General features: G+C 39.0%; 1 protein-coding gene across 1 annotated transcript in view; it reads left to right on the top strand.

Moving 5' to 3' along the window:
- GANC (glucosidase alpha, neutral C) overlaps positions 1 to 17,062 on the top strand; it is a 109,745-nt gene that overhangs the window by 1,430 nt on the left and 91,253 nt on the right. Inside the window, exons 2-4 of the mRNA XM_042783698.1 lie at positions 1,527 to 1,589; positions 4,118 to 4,226; positions 14,891 to 15,018. Coding sequence (XP_042639632.1) covers positions 1,527 to 1,589; positions 4,118 to 4,226; positions 14,891 to 15,018 — 300 coding nt within the window. The remainder of the gene's footprint in view (positions 1 to 1,526; positions 1,590 to 4,117; positions 4,227 to 14,890; positions 15,019 to 17,062) is intronic.

Here is a 17,062-nt window from a genome sequence, read left to right as displayed (position 1 = left end):
AGTTGGTGGTTTTTTGCGACTTAAGATTTTAATTTTATTATTGAAGCCAAAGCCTTTAGTTGTTATTTTTAAAAGAACCCTTCCTTTGCGAAGAGCATTTCAAAACTAAGGCTGTTGGTATGACTAAAATTTCTGGCTAACATCCAGGCCAGATTCCTTCTTGACCCAAGTGACTCCATTTTGTACTTTTCTGTCATACAATGCAGCCTGTCACTTCTGTAAAAATTTCCACTGCATCTTTGACCTAGATACAAGCAGTGTACAGGAAAAAAGGTGGTTTTGTTTATTTGACTCACATAGGTGTTAAGAAGAACAAGTTGTGGTTAAGATTCAGAGAGCTATAGTTAGAATAAACTAATGTTAGAGACATGCTTAAAGCTTTTCTGTATCAAAACCCTTTTCTCTCTTATGCATGAGAATATGTAACACTTTTACATGTTTTGGTTACTTTTTGCTACTCTAACAGAAAATACCACAAATAAGTGATCTTAAACAAGCAGGGATTTATTCTCTTATAATTTAGGAGGCTAGAAGTCTGAGTTTGAAGTGCCAGGCTCTAGAAGCTGGGTGAAAGCCCTTTTTGACCTTGCCTCTTGCTCCCAATCCACTGGTGCTAGAGGTGTCTCTTCACTCAGGGTGCTGCTGGTTGCTGAGACTAACAAGCCCAAGGTCGACAAATAAAATGGCACTAATGTAATAAAAAGGCCGCTAATGTAAGTTCTAAGATTGGCAGGAAACATAGCAGGCTGGTGAGAGAAGACTCAGCTACACACAAGAGCTAAGCATGCCCAAAAGCTGCAAAGACCTTTCTCAAAACTTCTCCTTATATGCTAGAAGCAGACCATATCCCTAAGGCAGCTACTCAGCTGCTCCAATAGATTCCTCCATGGAACTGATTACCAGTCTCATCCTGGGGAATAACTATATCCAACAACCCAACCATTCAAAACCAGGCCCAGCCAAGTTGACACATAACCTTAACTACCACAACCTGTGATCATTTTATTCTTTCAACAAACTCTTTGCATTCATATTTTAACAGAGTCCACCAATATAATGCAGATATAACTCCATTAATTTATCCCTTAGACCATTTCTCAGAAACCCTTTCAGCTTTGCTAACTTCAAAAACTAGGCTACAGACATCTAGATGATCTAATGTGCCAGGAAGCATGTGACCTTTACTCCTCAGAAAAAAGGCTTTTTTTCTGACTCCCTTATGCTATGTACTTTTCCATAACCTTGTTGGCCTAAACCCAAGGAGAACTTAACACCCCCTTTAAGACTTTTGGTCTGTCAGCTACCAACTTTGTAAATGTCAACCAATCAGAAATATTCCAGCTGTATCCCTTTACTTGCAACTTTTGTTCTGCAGCCCATGTGTTACCATGTTACATTATGGCTGCTGCACAACACAATTTTGCATTGCAGTGTAGACTCAGAAGGTTTCTTTTCCATGTTCACACTATAGTTAAAGAAAATACAAAAACTGTAAAATAAGTTTCACAAAATATCTTTTTGTTTAGTGTTGAAGATGAGGCTGTGGATAAAAAGATTTTCAAAGACTGCAGTAAGATTGCTTTCTACAGGTAAGGAAAAAAAATGTATTTCCACATCAAAACATCTCTGACAGTATTTCAGAATTGATGCTTATTAAATTCTTGAAAACTAATATGTTTTCTAAGGAAAGGGTAAATTAAATTTAATGATAAAGGCATTCATCAGAAATAGGTCTTTTAATTTTATATAATACTTTCTATAGGTGCTCTAGGAGCTCTGGTAGCATAGTGGCTAAGACACTTGCCTGCTAACCAGACGGCTGGCGGTTCAAACCCACCAGCCACTCCTCGGAAGGAAGGTTGGGCAATCCTACTTCCATAGTGATACTGCCTCGGAAACCCAAGGAGGGGTCGCTATGAGTCAGGTTTGACTCGACGGCACATAACAACAACAACAACATAGGAGCTCTGGTAGTATAGTGCCTAAGGCACTTGACTACTAACCGGAAGGCTGGTAGTTCAAACCCACCAGCCACTCCTCCGAAGGAAGGTTGAGCAATCTACTTCTGTAGTGATACTGCCTCAAAAACCCAAGGAGGGGTTGCTCTGAGTCGGGGCTGACTCGATGGCACACAACAATATTTTCTATCTATATTATTTGAATTTTTTAATAAACAAGTGTTTTATTTTAAAAGTCAAAATGTTTTTAAATTTGGTTTTGAATTTTCTGTTTTTGAATAGATAATACTTTCACATGGTTTAAAAATCAACATAAGACAATATATACAAAGAAGACAGTATATAGTACCAAAAAAAAAAAAAAAAAACTCATTGCCATCGAGTCAGATCTGACTCATAGCAACCCCTCCTTGGGTTTTTGAGGCAGTATCACTACAGAAGTAGATTGCCCAACCTTTCTTCTGAGGAGTGGCTGGTGGGTTTGAACCACCAGCCTTCTGGTTAGCAGTCAGATGTCTTAGGTACTACACCACCATTGAAAAATTATTCCCACCCCTTTCCTATTGTACCCCATTCCCTACCTTGTTCCTGTAAATACAAGATTTATTAGTTTTTTATTTATTCTTTGCATGCTTCATTTTATAAATATATATTCTTATATCTCCCACTTTTTTTACATCGAGTAGCTTTCTGTGGTACACTGTTGTGTATTTTCTTTTTTCTTCTACATAATTTATCTTGAAGATCTTAACACATGACATGGAGATCATCCTTCTCCCTTTTTACAGCCATGTAGTATTCCATTGGGTAGATGTAGTATAATTTACTCAGTCTGTCCTCTATTGCAAAAGGAGCTCTGGTGGCATCGTGGGTAAGGCATTTGGCTACTAAACACAAGGTCAGCGGTTTAAACCCACCAGCTGCTCCGTAAAAGGTAGATGAGACAATCTACTTTAATAAAGATTTATAGCCTTGGAAACCCAGTGGGGGTCACTATGAGTCAGAATTGACTAGATAGCAGTGGTTTTTGTTTTGTCCCTTATTGCTAGACCCTTGGGTTTTTTTCAGTCTTTTGCACTGCCATAATGAAAATTTATACATAAGTCATTTCCTACAAAAATAGGTGTATCTATAGGATAGATTTCCAGGAGTGAGTATACTGGGTCAAAGAGTAAATGCATTTGATATTTTCTTAAATGTTACCAGATTTTCCTCCATGGGGAATGTGCTACTTTGTACTCCCATTACCACTGTATGACTGCGTTTTTCCCTAGAACCTCATAATAAATATTTCTTTGAAAGCTTTTATTTTAAATATATATATATGCATTTATATTATCTGGAAAACTAAGATCATCAAAAATTGGATTATATAACTTTCTAATTTATTTGCTCTGGAGGAAGATAATGATGTTTTAATTCTGAACAGGAAATTAAAGGGAATGCTAGTCACTTTATTAAACTACTGGATTATATTGGATTTCCACTAGAATATATTGAGTTTCTCTTAGTGTTCATTTCTTGGAAAGAGGGAAGGATATTAACAAGCACACAAATGTCATCTATGAAAATTGCCCCACCTTTTCAGTAAAGTATACAAGATATCATTCTTGAGCAGTGTTGTGTTGAATAATTTCATTAGTACTTCTTTATTAGTACTAAATTTATTAGAAGTCTAAAACTAAAATACTCTTATTAATACTGTATTAGAGTACTAGTAATGTCTGGCGGGGCAGTGGTGGTTCAGTGGTAGAATTCTCACCTTCCATGCAGGAGACCAGAGTTTGATTGCTGGTCATTGTACTTCAGGCCCAGCCACCTCTCAAATGTAGGCGGAGGTTTGCATATTGCTGTGATACTGAACAGTTTTCAGCAGAGCTTCTAGACTAAGACAAACTAGGAAGACAACCTGGCAATATACTTCCAAATAAATCAGCCAATGAAAACCCTATGGATCACAAATGGTCCAGTCCCATTGTGCATGGGGTCACCATGAGCTGGGGGTGACTTGACAGCAGCTAACAACAACAACAGCAATAATGTCTATGCCCAGTTCACTTATTATCATCTTCCATTTTAATGTGACTTCCACATGATAGTCTTTTGGATGCTGACAGTCAAAAATAATTCTCAAGCATCTGTATACTCCATATCTGTAGGCGTCAGAAACAACAGCTCTCCAAGAAGTCCACCTATCGAGCATTACTAGACACAGTCGCAACAGGCAAAGACAGCACCAGCTTCCAAATCATCAATGAAGCAACTAAGGTGAGATGGGAGTGTTTTCTGCAGATAATTATTTGTTCTTGTATTAATTTGTGTTGAACAAAGTAAATTTCCACACAAAAAAAATGAAACTAAATATACTTCAAAAATAAACTTTGTTAGAGAAAGACGTTATCTTTTTATATCTACACTGATACTACTTTTCAGTCATGTGAATATCAACATTAGATTTCCTATAGATATTTTCTGGGAGCTCTGGTAGCATAGTGGCTAAGACACTTGCCTGCTAACCAGACGGCTGACGGTTCAAACCCACCAGCCACTCCTCGGAAGGAAGGTTGGGCAATCCTACTATCCGTAGTGATACTGCCTCGGAAACCCAAGGAGGGGTCGCTATGAGTCGGGTTTGACTCGACGGCACATAACAACAACAACAACAACATAGATATTTTCCTAGATGTTTTGTAAATGTTTTCCTTTTTATTAGTCTTCATAATACACCTAAGATGTACATTGTATTAGCCCAGTTTTCAGAAGAAGAAAATGAAGTCTATAAAATTACTTGCCCAATGTTACACAGCTAGTAACCAGAATTTTCTCCTGCATCAGTCAGACTCCATCAAACACCCATGCTCTCTCTTATACTATTAATGTATGGTTGAACATGTAGCCTAAGCAAAGTAGAGATTCCAATTAATTTCCAAACCTCAAAATGTGAGTGGGCCAGGAAGCAGAGAAGAAGCAAAGGTACTACACAGTTGAAAACTTAAATCACAAATGTTTCATCTCCTAAACTATTATGTCAGCAGGTCAAGTATTATATATTGAAAAAGTTAAGTGCTTTTTTCTCACCTGTCAAGTTATCACACTACTTCATATGTGCCATACATATGGGCCAATCATAGAGGAAGTATTATTGGGTGGGCTAAGAAGTACATCTGTGCATCAGTACCTAATGCTTTCAAATTGACTCGTATTCTGGATCCTCCCTCATCTTCTAACAGCATCCTAAGTTTCTAAGGCCTTTCAGAACAATCTGACCTAACTGGTAATTCAGGTACCTAAAACATGTAGTTAATTAAATCCATGCTATCTGGGCTTTTGACAGCTTGGATAACAACTCTACCAACTATAAAAAATCTCAGTTCTGAGAAGCAGACTGAGAAGAAATCCCCACTTTCACTGCAAAGCTGTGAGAGATCTCCTTGTGAGCACTACTACCATAAATCCTGCCCTCTAGCTATGGACCATGCAAACTCAAAAGACAGAACAAAAACTACCCTCCAGCACACACACATAAAAAAAAAAAAAAAAACTTTCCCACAACATCTTGGGGTTCTCTATAATATATGTAAAGTCTTCAATTTAGCAAAGGATCCCCACTTTACTCCCAGACACAGGGAGTCATTGCAAACTGAGGAAGGAACCTTTCTTTACGAAGTTTTACAAATTTTGGCTAGTTAATATATATGGAATCCTCTCTCATAGCTTTCTTGATCAAATTCAAAATAGGGACTAAAATCATATCAACAATTCTATGTTCTCGATCCCCATTCCCTGTCCCTAACTTCTTACAATTTAAGGGCATGGTGATGAGAGCAGTACACTTAGTTTACCTCTCTTAGCTGTACAGATGGGATGATTAGCCTTTCTCAAAAACCTAATGTTACAGCTTTTTATACCACCCATTCTTCTGGAGGAATTTGCCCCTTTTCTTGGCATTTTTTATTCCTTTGAGTTCTCAGTTTGTGGCATCCCAAAGTCGTAGGTCCTCTACTGTTGATCCAGCCTAGTTTGATAGCTGTTCATGGGAAGAAATATGGTAGCACTAATGTATAGATTGCCTGTATATCAGATATTTCCTTTTTATTAGTCTTCATAATACACCTAAGATATACATTGTATTAGCCCAGTTTTCAGAAGAGGAAAATTAAATGTATGAAATTACTTGCCCAATGTCACACAACTAATATCCAAAATTTTCTCCTGCATCAGTAAGACTCCATCAGACACCCATGTTCTTTCTTATACTATTAATGTACAGTTGAAGGGACACAAGGCCCCACCCCAAGAGGCAGGAAGCAGGGGAAGAGGCAGGGATGAGACAGAGCCGCAGGATCCAGGTAAGGGGAGGGAGACAAGGCCCCTCCCCAAAAGGCAGGAAGTGGGGAAGAGCTGTGGGATCCACGTAAGGGGAAGGTGGAGAGGTTTCAAACAGCTAAGCAAGACAAACTTATCTGTCAGTTCGTCCTACTGTGGTGCCTTGCATGTTGCTGTGAGGCTTGAGGCTACGTCACAGGTGTTTCAAATGCCAGCAGAGTTGCACATGGTGCACAGGTTTCAACGCAGCTTACAGACTGAGACAGACTAGGAAGAAGAAAGAATTGGCCAGGGAAAACTTTATGAATAGCAGAAAAACACTGTCTGATACATCACTAGACAACTTTATGAACAGGCTGGAAACATTGTCCGATAGAGTGCAGGAAGACAAGCCCCTTAGGTCAGAAGGCACTCAAAATATGACTGAGAAAGAGCTGCCTCCTTGGAGTAGAACCGACCTTAACGATAAGGATAAAGTAAAACTCACAGGACCTCCATCTCCTGATGTAGCATGACTCAAATTGAGGAGAAACAGCTGCAAACATCCATTAATAATCAGAACGTGGAATGTACAAAGTGTGAATCTAGGAAAATTGGAAGTTGTCAAAAATGAAATGGAACACATAAAGATTGATATCCTAGGCATTAGTGAGCTGAAATGGACCGGTTTTGGCCATTTTGAATCAGACAACCATATGATCTACTAAGCCAGGAGTGACAAAGAGGAATGGCGTGGCATTCATCATTACAAAGAGTGTTTCAAGATAAGTCCTGAAGTACAATACTGTCAATGGTAGGATAATATACATATGCCTATGAGGAAAACCACTTAATACTTCTATTATTCAAATTTATGCACCAACCACCAAAGCCAAAGAGGAGGAAATTGAAGATTTTTATCAACTTCTGCAGTCTGAAACTGACTGAACATGAAATCAAGATATGTTAATTATCACTGGTGACTGGAATGCAAAAATTGGAAACAAAGAAGAATCACTAGTAGTTCAAAATTTGGCCTTGATGACAAAAATAATGCTGGAGATCACATGATAGAATTTTGCAAGACCAACGACTTAATTCATTGCGGTTTTTTTTCAACAACACAAATGGTAGCTATACACGTGGACTTCACCAGGTGGAGTATACAGGAAATCAGATTGACTACATCTGTGGCAAGAGGCAATGGAAAAGCTCAGTATCTTCAGCCGAAACAAGCCCAGGGGCTGATTGTGCAACAGACCGTCAACTGCTCATATGCAAGTTCAACTTGAAGTTGAACACAATTAAAACAAGTCCACAAGAGTCAAAATATGACATGGAATCTATCCCTCCTGGATTTAGAGATAATCTAAAGAATAGATTTGATGCATTGAACACCAGTGACTGAAAACCAGAAGAATTATGGGATGATGTCAAGAACATCATGAAGAAAGCAAGAGGTCATTAAAAAGAGAAGAAAGGAAGAAAAGACCAAAACAGATGTCAGAAGAGACTGAAACTTGCCCTTGAGTGGAGAGTAGCTAACGCAAATGGAAGAAATGACAAGATAAAAGAGCTGAACAGAAGATTTCAAAGAGCAGCTCAAGCAGACAAAGGCAATTACTATAATGAAATGTGCAAAGACCTGGAGTTAGAAAACCAGAAGGGAAGAACACTTTCAGCATTTCTCAAGCTGAAAGAACTGAGGAAAATATTTAAGCCTCAAGTTGCAATTGATTGAGAAGTTGAAAGAGTCTATGGGCAAAGTATTGAATAATGCAGGAAGCATCAAAAGATGTACGGAATACACAGAGTCACTGTACCAAAAAGACCTGGTCGATCTTCATCCATTTCAGGAGGTGGCATATGATCAAGAACCAATGGGACTGAAGGAAGAAGTCAAAGCTGCACTGAAGGAAATGGCAAAGAACAAGGCTTCAGGGATTGACAGAATACCTGTTGAGCTGTTTCAACAAATGGAGGCCCACTGGAGGCACTGACTCGGCTATGCCAAAAGATTTGGAAGACAGCTACCTGACCAACTGACTGGAAGAGATACATATTTGTACCCATTCCAAAGAAAGGTGATCCCACAGAATGTGGAAGTTATAGAACAATATCATTAATATCACATGCAAGTAAAATCTTACTGAAAATAATTAAAAAATGGTTGCAGCGGTATATTGACAGAGAACTTGCAGAAATGCAAGCTAGATTTAGAAGAGGACATGGAACGAGGGATATCATTGCTGATGTCAGATGGATCTTGGCTCAAAGCAAAGAATACCAGAAAGATGTTTACTTGTGTTTTATTGACTATGCAAAAGCATTTGATTGTGTGGATCATAACAAATTATGGGCAACATTGAGAAGAATAGGAATTTCAGAACACTTAATTGTACTCATGAGCCTATACAAAGACCAGGAGGCTGTCGTTTGAACAGAACACGGGAACTCTGCATGGTTTAAAATCAAAAAGGGAGTGTGTCAGGGTTGTATCCTTTCACCATACTTATTCAATCTGTATGCTGCTTAAATAATCTGAGAGTCTGGACTATATAAAGAAGAACGTGGCATCAGGATTGGAAGAAGAATCATTAACAACCTGCAATATTCTGACAACACAACTTTGCTTGCTAAAAGTGAGGATGACTTGCACTTACTGATGAAGATTGAAGAATACAGTCTGCAGTATGATTACATCTAAATATAAAGAAAACAAAAGTCCTCACAACTGGACCTATAAGCAGCATCATGATGAATGGAGAAAACATGGAAGTTGTCAAAGACTTCACATTGCTTAGTTCTATAATCGATGTCAATGGAAGCAGCAGTCAGGACATCAGATGACATATAGCACTGAGCAAATCAGCTGCAAATGACCTCTTTCACTTGCTGAAGAGCAGAGATGTCTCCTTGAGGACTCTGATGCACCTGACACAAGCCATGGTATTTTCAGTTGCCTCATATTCATGTGAGAGCTGAACAATGAATAAGAAAGACCAAACAAAAGTTGATGCTTTTGAGTTACGTTGCTGGTGAAGAATGCTGCAAGTGCCATGGACTGCCAAAAGATCTAACAAATCTGTCCTGGAGGAAGTATAGCCAGAATGCACCTTGGAAGCAAGAATGGCCAGACGTTGTCTCACCTACTTTGGTCAAGTTGTCAGAAGGGACCATTCCCTAGAGAATGATGTCATGATGCTTGGTATGACATGCCTGGTAGAGAGTCGACGAAAGAGGGGAAGGCCCTCAACAAGATGGATTGACACAGTGGCTGCGGCGATGGGCTCAAGGATAGGAAGGATCGTGGAGCTGGTGTGGGACCAGGCAGTGTTTTGTTCTGCTGTGCATAGGGGTCACTATGAGTCAGAGATGACTCAATGTCACCTAACAACAACAACAACAATTTCTTTACTGGAGATCCACCTGCCACTTTGACTCATAAGCATATTGACTAACTGCCTGATACCCAGCCAGACCCCTCTACACACTCAACTAAAGCAGTTGGCTCCAGGAAAGGCAGCAAGGCCACCAAAGGCCTCCCAGAAGTTATTAGCACTACAACTAGATGTCAGGAACTTTCTTGTCTCATCTTGTTTTCCCAGTCCATTGCCTAACCCCAGAGAGGTGTAATTGTCTCATGGAGGAAAAACATGAAAACCCCTTTCCATCCATGTAGAGACAATCCTATATTAAGGATCTGAACTATCTGCTGTCATGAGGCTATATACTGAGGAAGTAAATGAGACAGAAGCACCTTTAATGCCAGATTAAAGGGTCAGATTGAAAGTTCTTGATATGGCTTGATACCAGTGCTGTTAGTGGTGGACCTCCACCATCATATGGCCTTTTATAATATTCTAGACCAGTTTCTCTGCACATATCTTTCCTTGCATCCTGAAAACATGAGGGACAGTGCTGTGCAGATCAGATGCCAGAACCAGAGCCCAGCAGATCTGGATGCCTGCAAAGGAACAGAAGCTACAGTCCAGGAGGATGCACAGGATCTCAATAAAATATCTTCAACTCAAAAGAGAGCTGAGGAAACCCAACAAATGAGGGCAAATAATTCAGGATGTCAGCAACATAGCTCCCAAGACTGAGAACTTTGAGGACCCCTTCAAACACACACCCATGTTTAGGTGACTGATCTCAGGCAAATGCATGCAAATACAGATGTGTTGGGAGGTCATCTTGAAATTCTGAGCTGAAACCCACCTTCATGTTCTCCTTGTCACTTGGAGTTGAGATGAGTATAAGGTCTTAATATTTCATGATTTCTGTCACATCAGCATTGTCAGCCTAATAGGGACAATGCAGCTCCAGACATTAGTCTCTAAAGTTGTCTAGACCTTATACAGCTTACCGCATAATCAAGGAGCCTCCATTATAGCCTAGTTCTGGGATGAGATGGGTGCTTCAAGAGAGATTTCACATTAGGATATGGTACAAGTATGGTCAGAGTTTTAAAATAAGCCACATAAATCCACTTATTCAGAATGATGGCATTTTAATTCAGGTTCAGAAAGAGCCCAAAGCCTAAGAGTACATGTTCAGTTCATGGCTACAGTTCTCAAATTTCACAGAAGGGGCAGATTCTGCCAATCATCACTCCTAAGTGCCTGCCTTCCTCCACACCAATAAAACCCTTAAAGCAGTAACTTGAGAATTGTCAAGATTTGTTGAAGATTTTTTGAAGTCCTTCCTCCCTCTTCTGTCCTGAACCCACCCCTTAATAAGCAACCAGGGAACAGAACCAAGCTTCATTCAACTTGATGTTCCTGAAGTGTGGACCTATGTGTTATCAGTTCAGAATAGCTAACCTTTAAAGAAAAGCTGGCTGCAGCCTCAGATGCCCCAGTGTCCTCACATAGAGTCACAGTATATTATCATGACTATTCTTGATGACAGAATAACCAGGTAGAAATTTGATAAGGAAATTCCAGAAGAAAATCCAAAAAGAAAAAGATCAAAAAACTACTGACTGCCTTTTTAGAATGGATTTTTTTCTACTATTACCAATTTTCTAATGTCTGAAAATTTGACCTAGATTGAGAAACAGAGAAGACCAGTCTTGTGCCATCAGAGCAAGGAACTTTATGGTGTCTTCTGAGTCTGGGTATAAGGCACTACTAGCAAGGCTATCTGGGATAGACCACTGCCTTCTACATACTTTATATTGCTAACTTTGACACTTCTCATGACATGGGTGAACATTTAGCAACACATTTACTTTTGCAGATTATTTGCAAGTTTTCACCAGAGATATCACTTCTAGGACCTTCTCCAAGGATGCGGGGATATCTCTGAGCACCTCCATGAAGTTACTCCTTGCCTATTCATCAAAGCATAATGAAAATGAGGCCCAACCAGCTGCCACCTCAGCAGATGAGACACATCTGCAGTGTGTCAGCCAATACCGTTTCTGCAGAAATAGCCAGAAGCAGACAGTTAATGTGTGAAGTGACCAAACAATCAGAAGCTCACCTGGACAAACCAATTGTCTTTGGGGAACAGGTGAATACCCAGCATAAGGTTGCCAATAGTTCTCTTGGAGAGAATTAGTAGTTCCAATAAACCAAGTGGCTGGGGCAATCAGTGCCCTGTAAATTTTTTTTTTTTTTTTTTTTTTACCATTCTCTGAGTCCTGAGAGATCTTGATAATAGCTGAGAGAGCTGGTAGCTCATTCCTCTAAACCTTTTAAGATAACTATTCCTTATAGGGTGATATTTGATGGGAAAGGAAAAGAAAGATCTACTCATCAAGGAGGGGATGATGGAGTCAATAGGAGCTCTGGTAGCATAGTGCCTAAGGCACTTGACTGCTAACCAGAAGGCTGGCGGTTCAAACCCACCAGCCACTCCTCAGAAGGAAGGTTGGGCAATCCTACTTCCGTAGTGATACTGCCTCGGAAACCCAAGGAGGGGTCGCTATGAGTCGGGGCTGACTCGAGGGCAAATAACAACAACAACAACAAGTCATTTAAATACAGTATGTCCCCCAGTTAACCAACATCAAGCTTAAGGACAGCTAGTATTTGCACTTTAATGTTATGTAAATTTGACCTTAAATAGACTACATCTGTGGAAAGAAGATGGAGAAGCTCAATATCATCAGTCAGAACAAGGCCAGGGGCTAACTATAAAACAGACCATCAATTGCTCATATGCAAGTTCAAGTTGAAGCTGAAGAAAATTAAAGTCCACCAGAGTCAATGTACAACCTTGAGTATATTCTACCTGAATTTAGAGACCTTCTCAAGAATAGATTTGGTTCATTGAACACTAATGACCAAAGACCAGACAAAGTTGTGGAATGACATCAAGGGCATTGATGAAGAAAGCAAAAGGTCATTTAAAAGGCAAGGAAGAAAGAAAAGACCAAAATGGATATCGGAAGTGACTCTAAAACATCCTCATGAATGTAGAGTAGCTAAAGCAAAAGGAAGAAGAGATGAAGGAGAGCTGAACAGGTTTCAAAGGGTGGCTCAAGAAGACAAAGTAAAGTATTGTAATGAAATGTGCAAAACCTGGAGTTAGAAAACCAAAAGAGCTTTTGGTGGCTGCAAGTTCCAGGAAATCCCAGCCAGAGCACAATCATCAGACCTCAAAAAAAAAAAAAAAAGAAGAAGAAGAAGAAATACTCAGCATTTGTCAAGCTGAAAAACTGAAGAAAAAAAATATCAGCCTGAAATTTCAATATTGAAGCATTGTATGGGCAAAATATTGAATGACACAATAAACATCAAAAGAACATGGACAGAATACACAGATTAAATGTACCAAAAAGAGTTGATCAACATTCCACCATTTTGGGAGATAGCATATGATCAAGAACTGAAGATACTGAAGAAAGAAGTCCGGAGTGCATTGAAGGCATTAGCAAAAAATAAAGTCTAGGAACAGAATACCAACTGAGATTTTTCAGTAAAAGAATGCAACACTGGAAGTGCTCTATGCCAAGAAATTTGGAACACAGCTACCTGGACAACTGACTGGAAGAGTTCCATATTTTTGCCCATTCTTAAAGAAAAGGGATCCAACAGAATGTGGAAATTACCAAATAATATCATTAATACCACACACAAGTAAAATTTTACTGAAGGTAATTTAAAAATGGTTACAGAGGTGCATTGAGAGGCAACTGCCAGAAATTCATGCCAGATTCAAAAAAGGATATGGAACAAAGGATATTATTGCTGATTTCAGATGGATCTTGGCTGAAAGCAGAGAATACCAGAAAGATGTTTATCTGTTTTTTATTGACTATGAAATAGCATTGACTGTATGGATCTTAAAAAACTATGGCTAACTTTGCAAAGAATGGGATTTCCAGAGCACTTAATTGTGCTCATGAGGCAGTTGTTCAGACAGAACAAGGGAATATTGTGTAGTTTAAAATCAGAAAAAGGTATGTGTCAGGATTGTTTCCTTTCACCATATTTATTCAATCTATATGGTGAGCAAAGAATCTGAGAAGCTGGACTGTATGAAGAATGTGGCATCAGGATTTGAGGAAGACTCAGTAACAACTTGTGATATGCAGATGACACAACCTTGCTTGCTGAAAGCAAAGAGGACTTGAATCACTTACTGATGAACATCAAAGACTACAGTCTTCAGTATGGATTATACTTCAACATAAAGAAAACAAATATCCTCACAACTGGCCCAATAAGCAACATAAGGCTAAATGGAGAAAAGATTGAAGTTGTCAAAAGATTCACTTTACTGGGATCCAGTTAATATCCACGGAAACAGCAGTCAAATCAAGCATCAGTCAATGTCCTGAGTGCATTGTGTGTGTGAACTGTATGGAAGATGAATTTGCTTTGTAAACTTTTCACCCAAATCACAATAAAATTAAAAAAAAAAAAAAGTAGGGATGTATGGGAATTGTTTTAGAAGTCCCTCCCCCCAATGGTGAAAATAAAATAAAACTTTAGCTGTCAAAAATGTAAAAAAGAAGAAAGAAATCGAGCAATGTATTACATTGGGCAGATTTGCTGCAAAAGACCTCTTTAAAGTGTTGAAAAGCAAAAATGTCACTTTGAGGACTAAGGTGTGCCTGACTCAAAACATGGTGTTTTCAGTCACCTCATACACAAGCAAAAACTAGACAATGAATAAGGAAGACTGAAGAAGAACTGATGCATTTGAATTATGGTGTTGGCCAAGAATATTGAATATATCATGCACTGCCAGAAGAATGAACAAATCCGTCTTGGGAGTTATGCAGCCAGAATGTTCCTTAGAAGCAAGGATGGTATAACTTCATCTCACAGGCTTTGGTCATGTTATCAGGAGGGACCTGTCCCAGGAGAATAAACACCATGCTTGATAAGGTAGAGAGTTAGGAAAAAAGAGGAAGATCCTCAATGGAGATAGAGTGACACAGTGGCTGCAGCAGTGGGCTCAAGCATAGAATGATTGTGAGGATGGCACAGAACTGGGCAGTTTTTCATTCTTTTGTAAATAGGGTTGCTATGAGTTGGAACCAACTCCACAGCACCTAACAACAACATAATAATTTAAATACTTCTCTAATTACTGTAATTTGGGTATGTTGAGGTGACCATCATTAGAGTAACCTTCTGAAGCTAATCTCATGTGTCTGTTCCCAGATTCCCCTGAAGGCTGAAGTTTATGGTCTAGAGGGAAACATTTTCAGACTTAAAATCAATGAAGAGGCTCCCCTGAAGCCCAGGTATGAAGTTCCTGATGTCCTCACAAGCACACCAAGCACTATAAGGTAAGCTTATGAAGCATCTTAGATCTACTCTCAATGTGTACTTTTATTATGCTTCAAGCAGTAGATTTTGTATGTGTCTCATATTTTGTCTGTTCAAAGCTACAATCATTTGCAGAATTCGTTTTCAGTTATTTAGGTAGCAGTTTACTTATTTTGTGTGTTTTATGTTCTATTTTCTCTTCATCCACCATTTGACTCATCAGAACTTTTGACCTCTACTCTCCTTCTCCCAAAGAAAGCAGTTTATCAGCTAGGTTATAGGAGCTAGTAAAAGGAGAGCTACTTAATTTACTCACTCAAACTAGCAGCAGGGCTCCAGAGATCTAATACAGTAGCCAGATTACCATGCTTCCAATAATTTATACAGTTGGACTGACTCACTTTTAATTAAGGGTAGTCTCAGAAGTCTAACAGATGAAATATTACTTACAGTCAGAGATAATATCAGTGTCTAAGTGAAAGTAAAACCTTTGGGGGCTAAAGCATTTTTCAGATACCTGCAAAAACCTCACCATTTCTCAATCTACTTTTCAGTGATATTTCAAATCAGTTTTGCCTGTTGATTTCTGTTACTTTTTAATATTATTTTACTAAGGGAATATTGACTGCTAACCAGAAGGCTGGTGGTTCAAACCCACCAAGCCACTCCTCAGAAGGAAGGTTGGGAGATCTACTTCTGTAGTGAAACTGCCTTGGAAACCCAAGAAGGGGTCACTATGAGTCAGATCCAACTTGACGGCAGTGAGTTTAAGGGAATATATGGTTATGCCAGATGCTTTAATTTTCACTACATTATTATCATGATTTTATATAGATTATTTTTCCATGAAAAGCTAATGAAAGGTTAATAGATTATGAGGGAAAATTTATTCCATTTGTTAGAATGATCATAAATTTGATCTGCTACTATATGCCAAGAACTTAGGAAACAGAGGAATTAAAAAGAGACTGTTCTCAGCAAGAAAAAGACAACACAATTAATATGTGGGTGAGAGATTTGAATAGACAAAAAAGATATTCCGATCACTAGTAAGCACATGAAAAGATGTTCAACACCCTCTTGCTTTAGGGCAATGAAAACCAAAACCACAATGAGCTAACACATCACTCCTATTAGGATGGCTATTTTCAGAAAAATGGAAAACAGCAAGTGTTGACAAGGATGCGGAGAAATGGGAACCTTCAACCACTGTTGATGGGATTGTAAAATGGTGCAGCTGCTATGGAACAGTTTGGTGATTCCTCAAAAAATTAAAAATTGAATTGCCATATGACCCAGCAGTTCTTCTCCTAGGTATATATTGAAAAGACTTGAATAAAGGGATGCAAACCTGTTGCTGTCAAGTCAATTGCAACTCATAGGACAGAGTAGAACTGCCTCATAGGGCTCCCAAGGCTATAAGTCTTTACAGAAGCAGACCGCCACATCTTTCTCCTGTAGCTAGTGGTTCAAACCGCTGACCTTTCACAGCCAAATGCTTAACCATTGCATCACCAGGGCTCCTCAGGGATGTAAACAGATACTTGTATGCCCAAGTTCATTGCAGCACTGTTCACAAGAGCCAAAAGGTGGAAATAATTTAAATGTCCACCAACAGATGAATGGATAAAGAAACTGTGGAATATGCATACAATGGAACATTACTCAGCCGTAAGGATAAATGAAATTCTGATACGTACTATGGCATGCATGAACCTTGAAAACATGCTGAATGAAATAAGTAAGGCACAAAAAGACAAATATTTATGATCCTACTTGCATGAAATATCTAGAATGGGCAAATGCATAGAGACTAAAGCTTGTTAGTGGTTACCAGGGTCAGGAAGGAGTCAAAAAGGGGTAGTTACTGGTTAAAGCTAAAGCCAATGGAAGAAATGACAAAATAAAAGAGCTGAACAGAAGATTTCAAAGAGCAGCTCGAGCAGACAAAACCAATTACTATAATGAAATGTTCAAAGACCTGGAGTTTGAAAACCAAAAGGGAAGAACATGCTCAGCATTTCTCAAGCTGAAAGAATTGAAGAAAAAATTGAAGCCTCGAGT

Source organism: Orycteropus afer, unplaced genomic scaffold (genome assembly GCF_000298275.1).
Source record: "Orycteropus afer afer isolate SDZICR_OR568_19922 unplaced genomic scaffold, OryAfe1.0 scaffold00026, whole genome shotgun sequence".
Taxonomy (NCBI): Eukaryota; Metazoa; Chordata; class Mammalia; order Tubulidentata; family Orycteropodidae; genus Orycteropus; species Orycteropus afer.
Note: the sequence above shows the minus strand (reverse complement) of the source record. Positions and strands in the feature narration are given on the sequence as shown.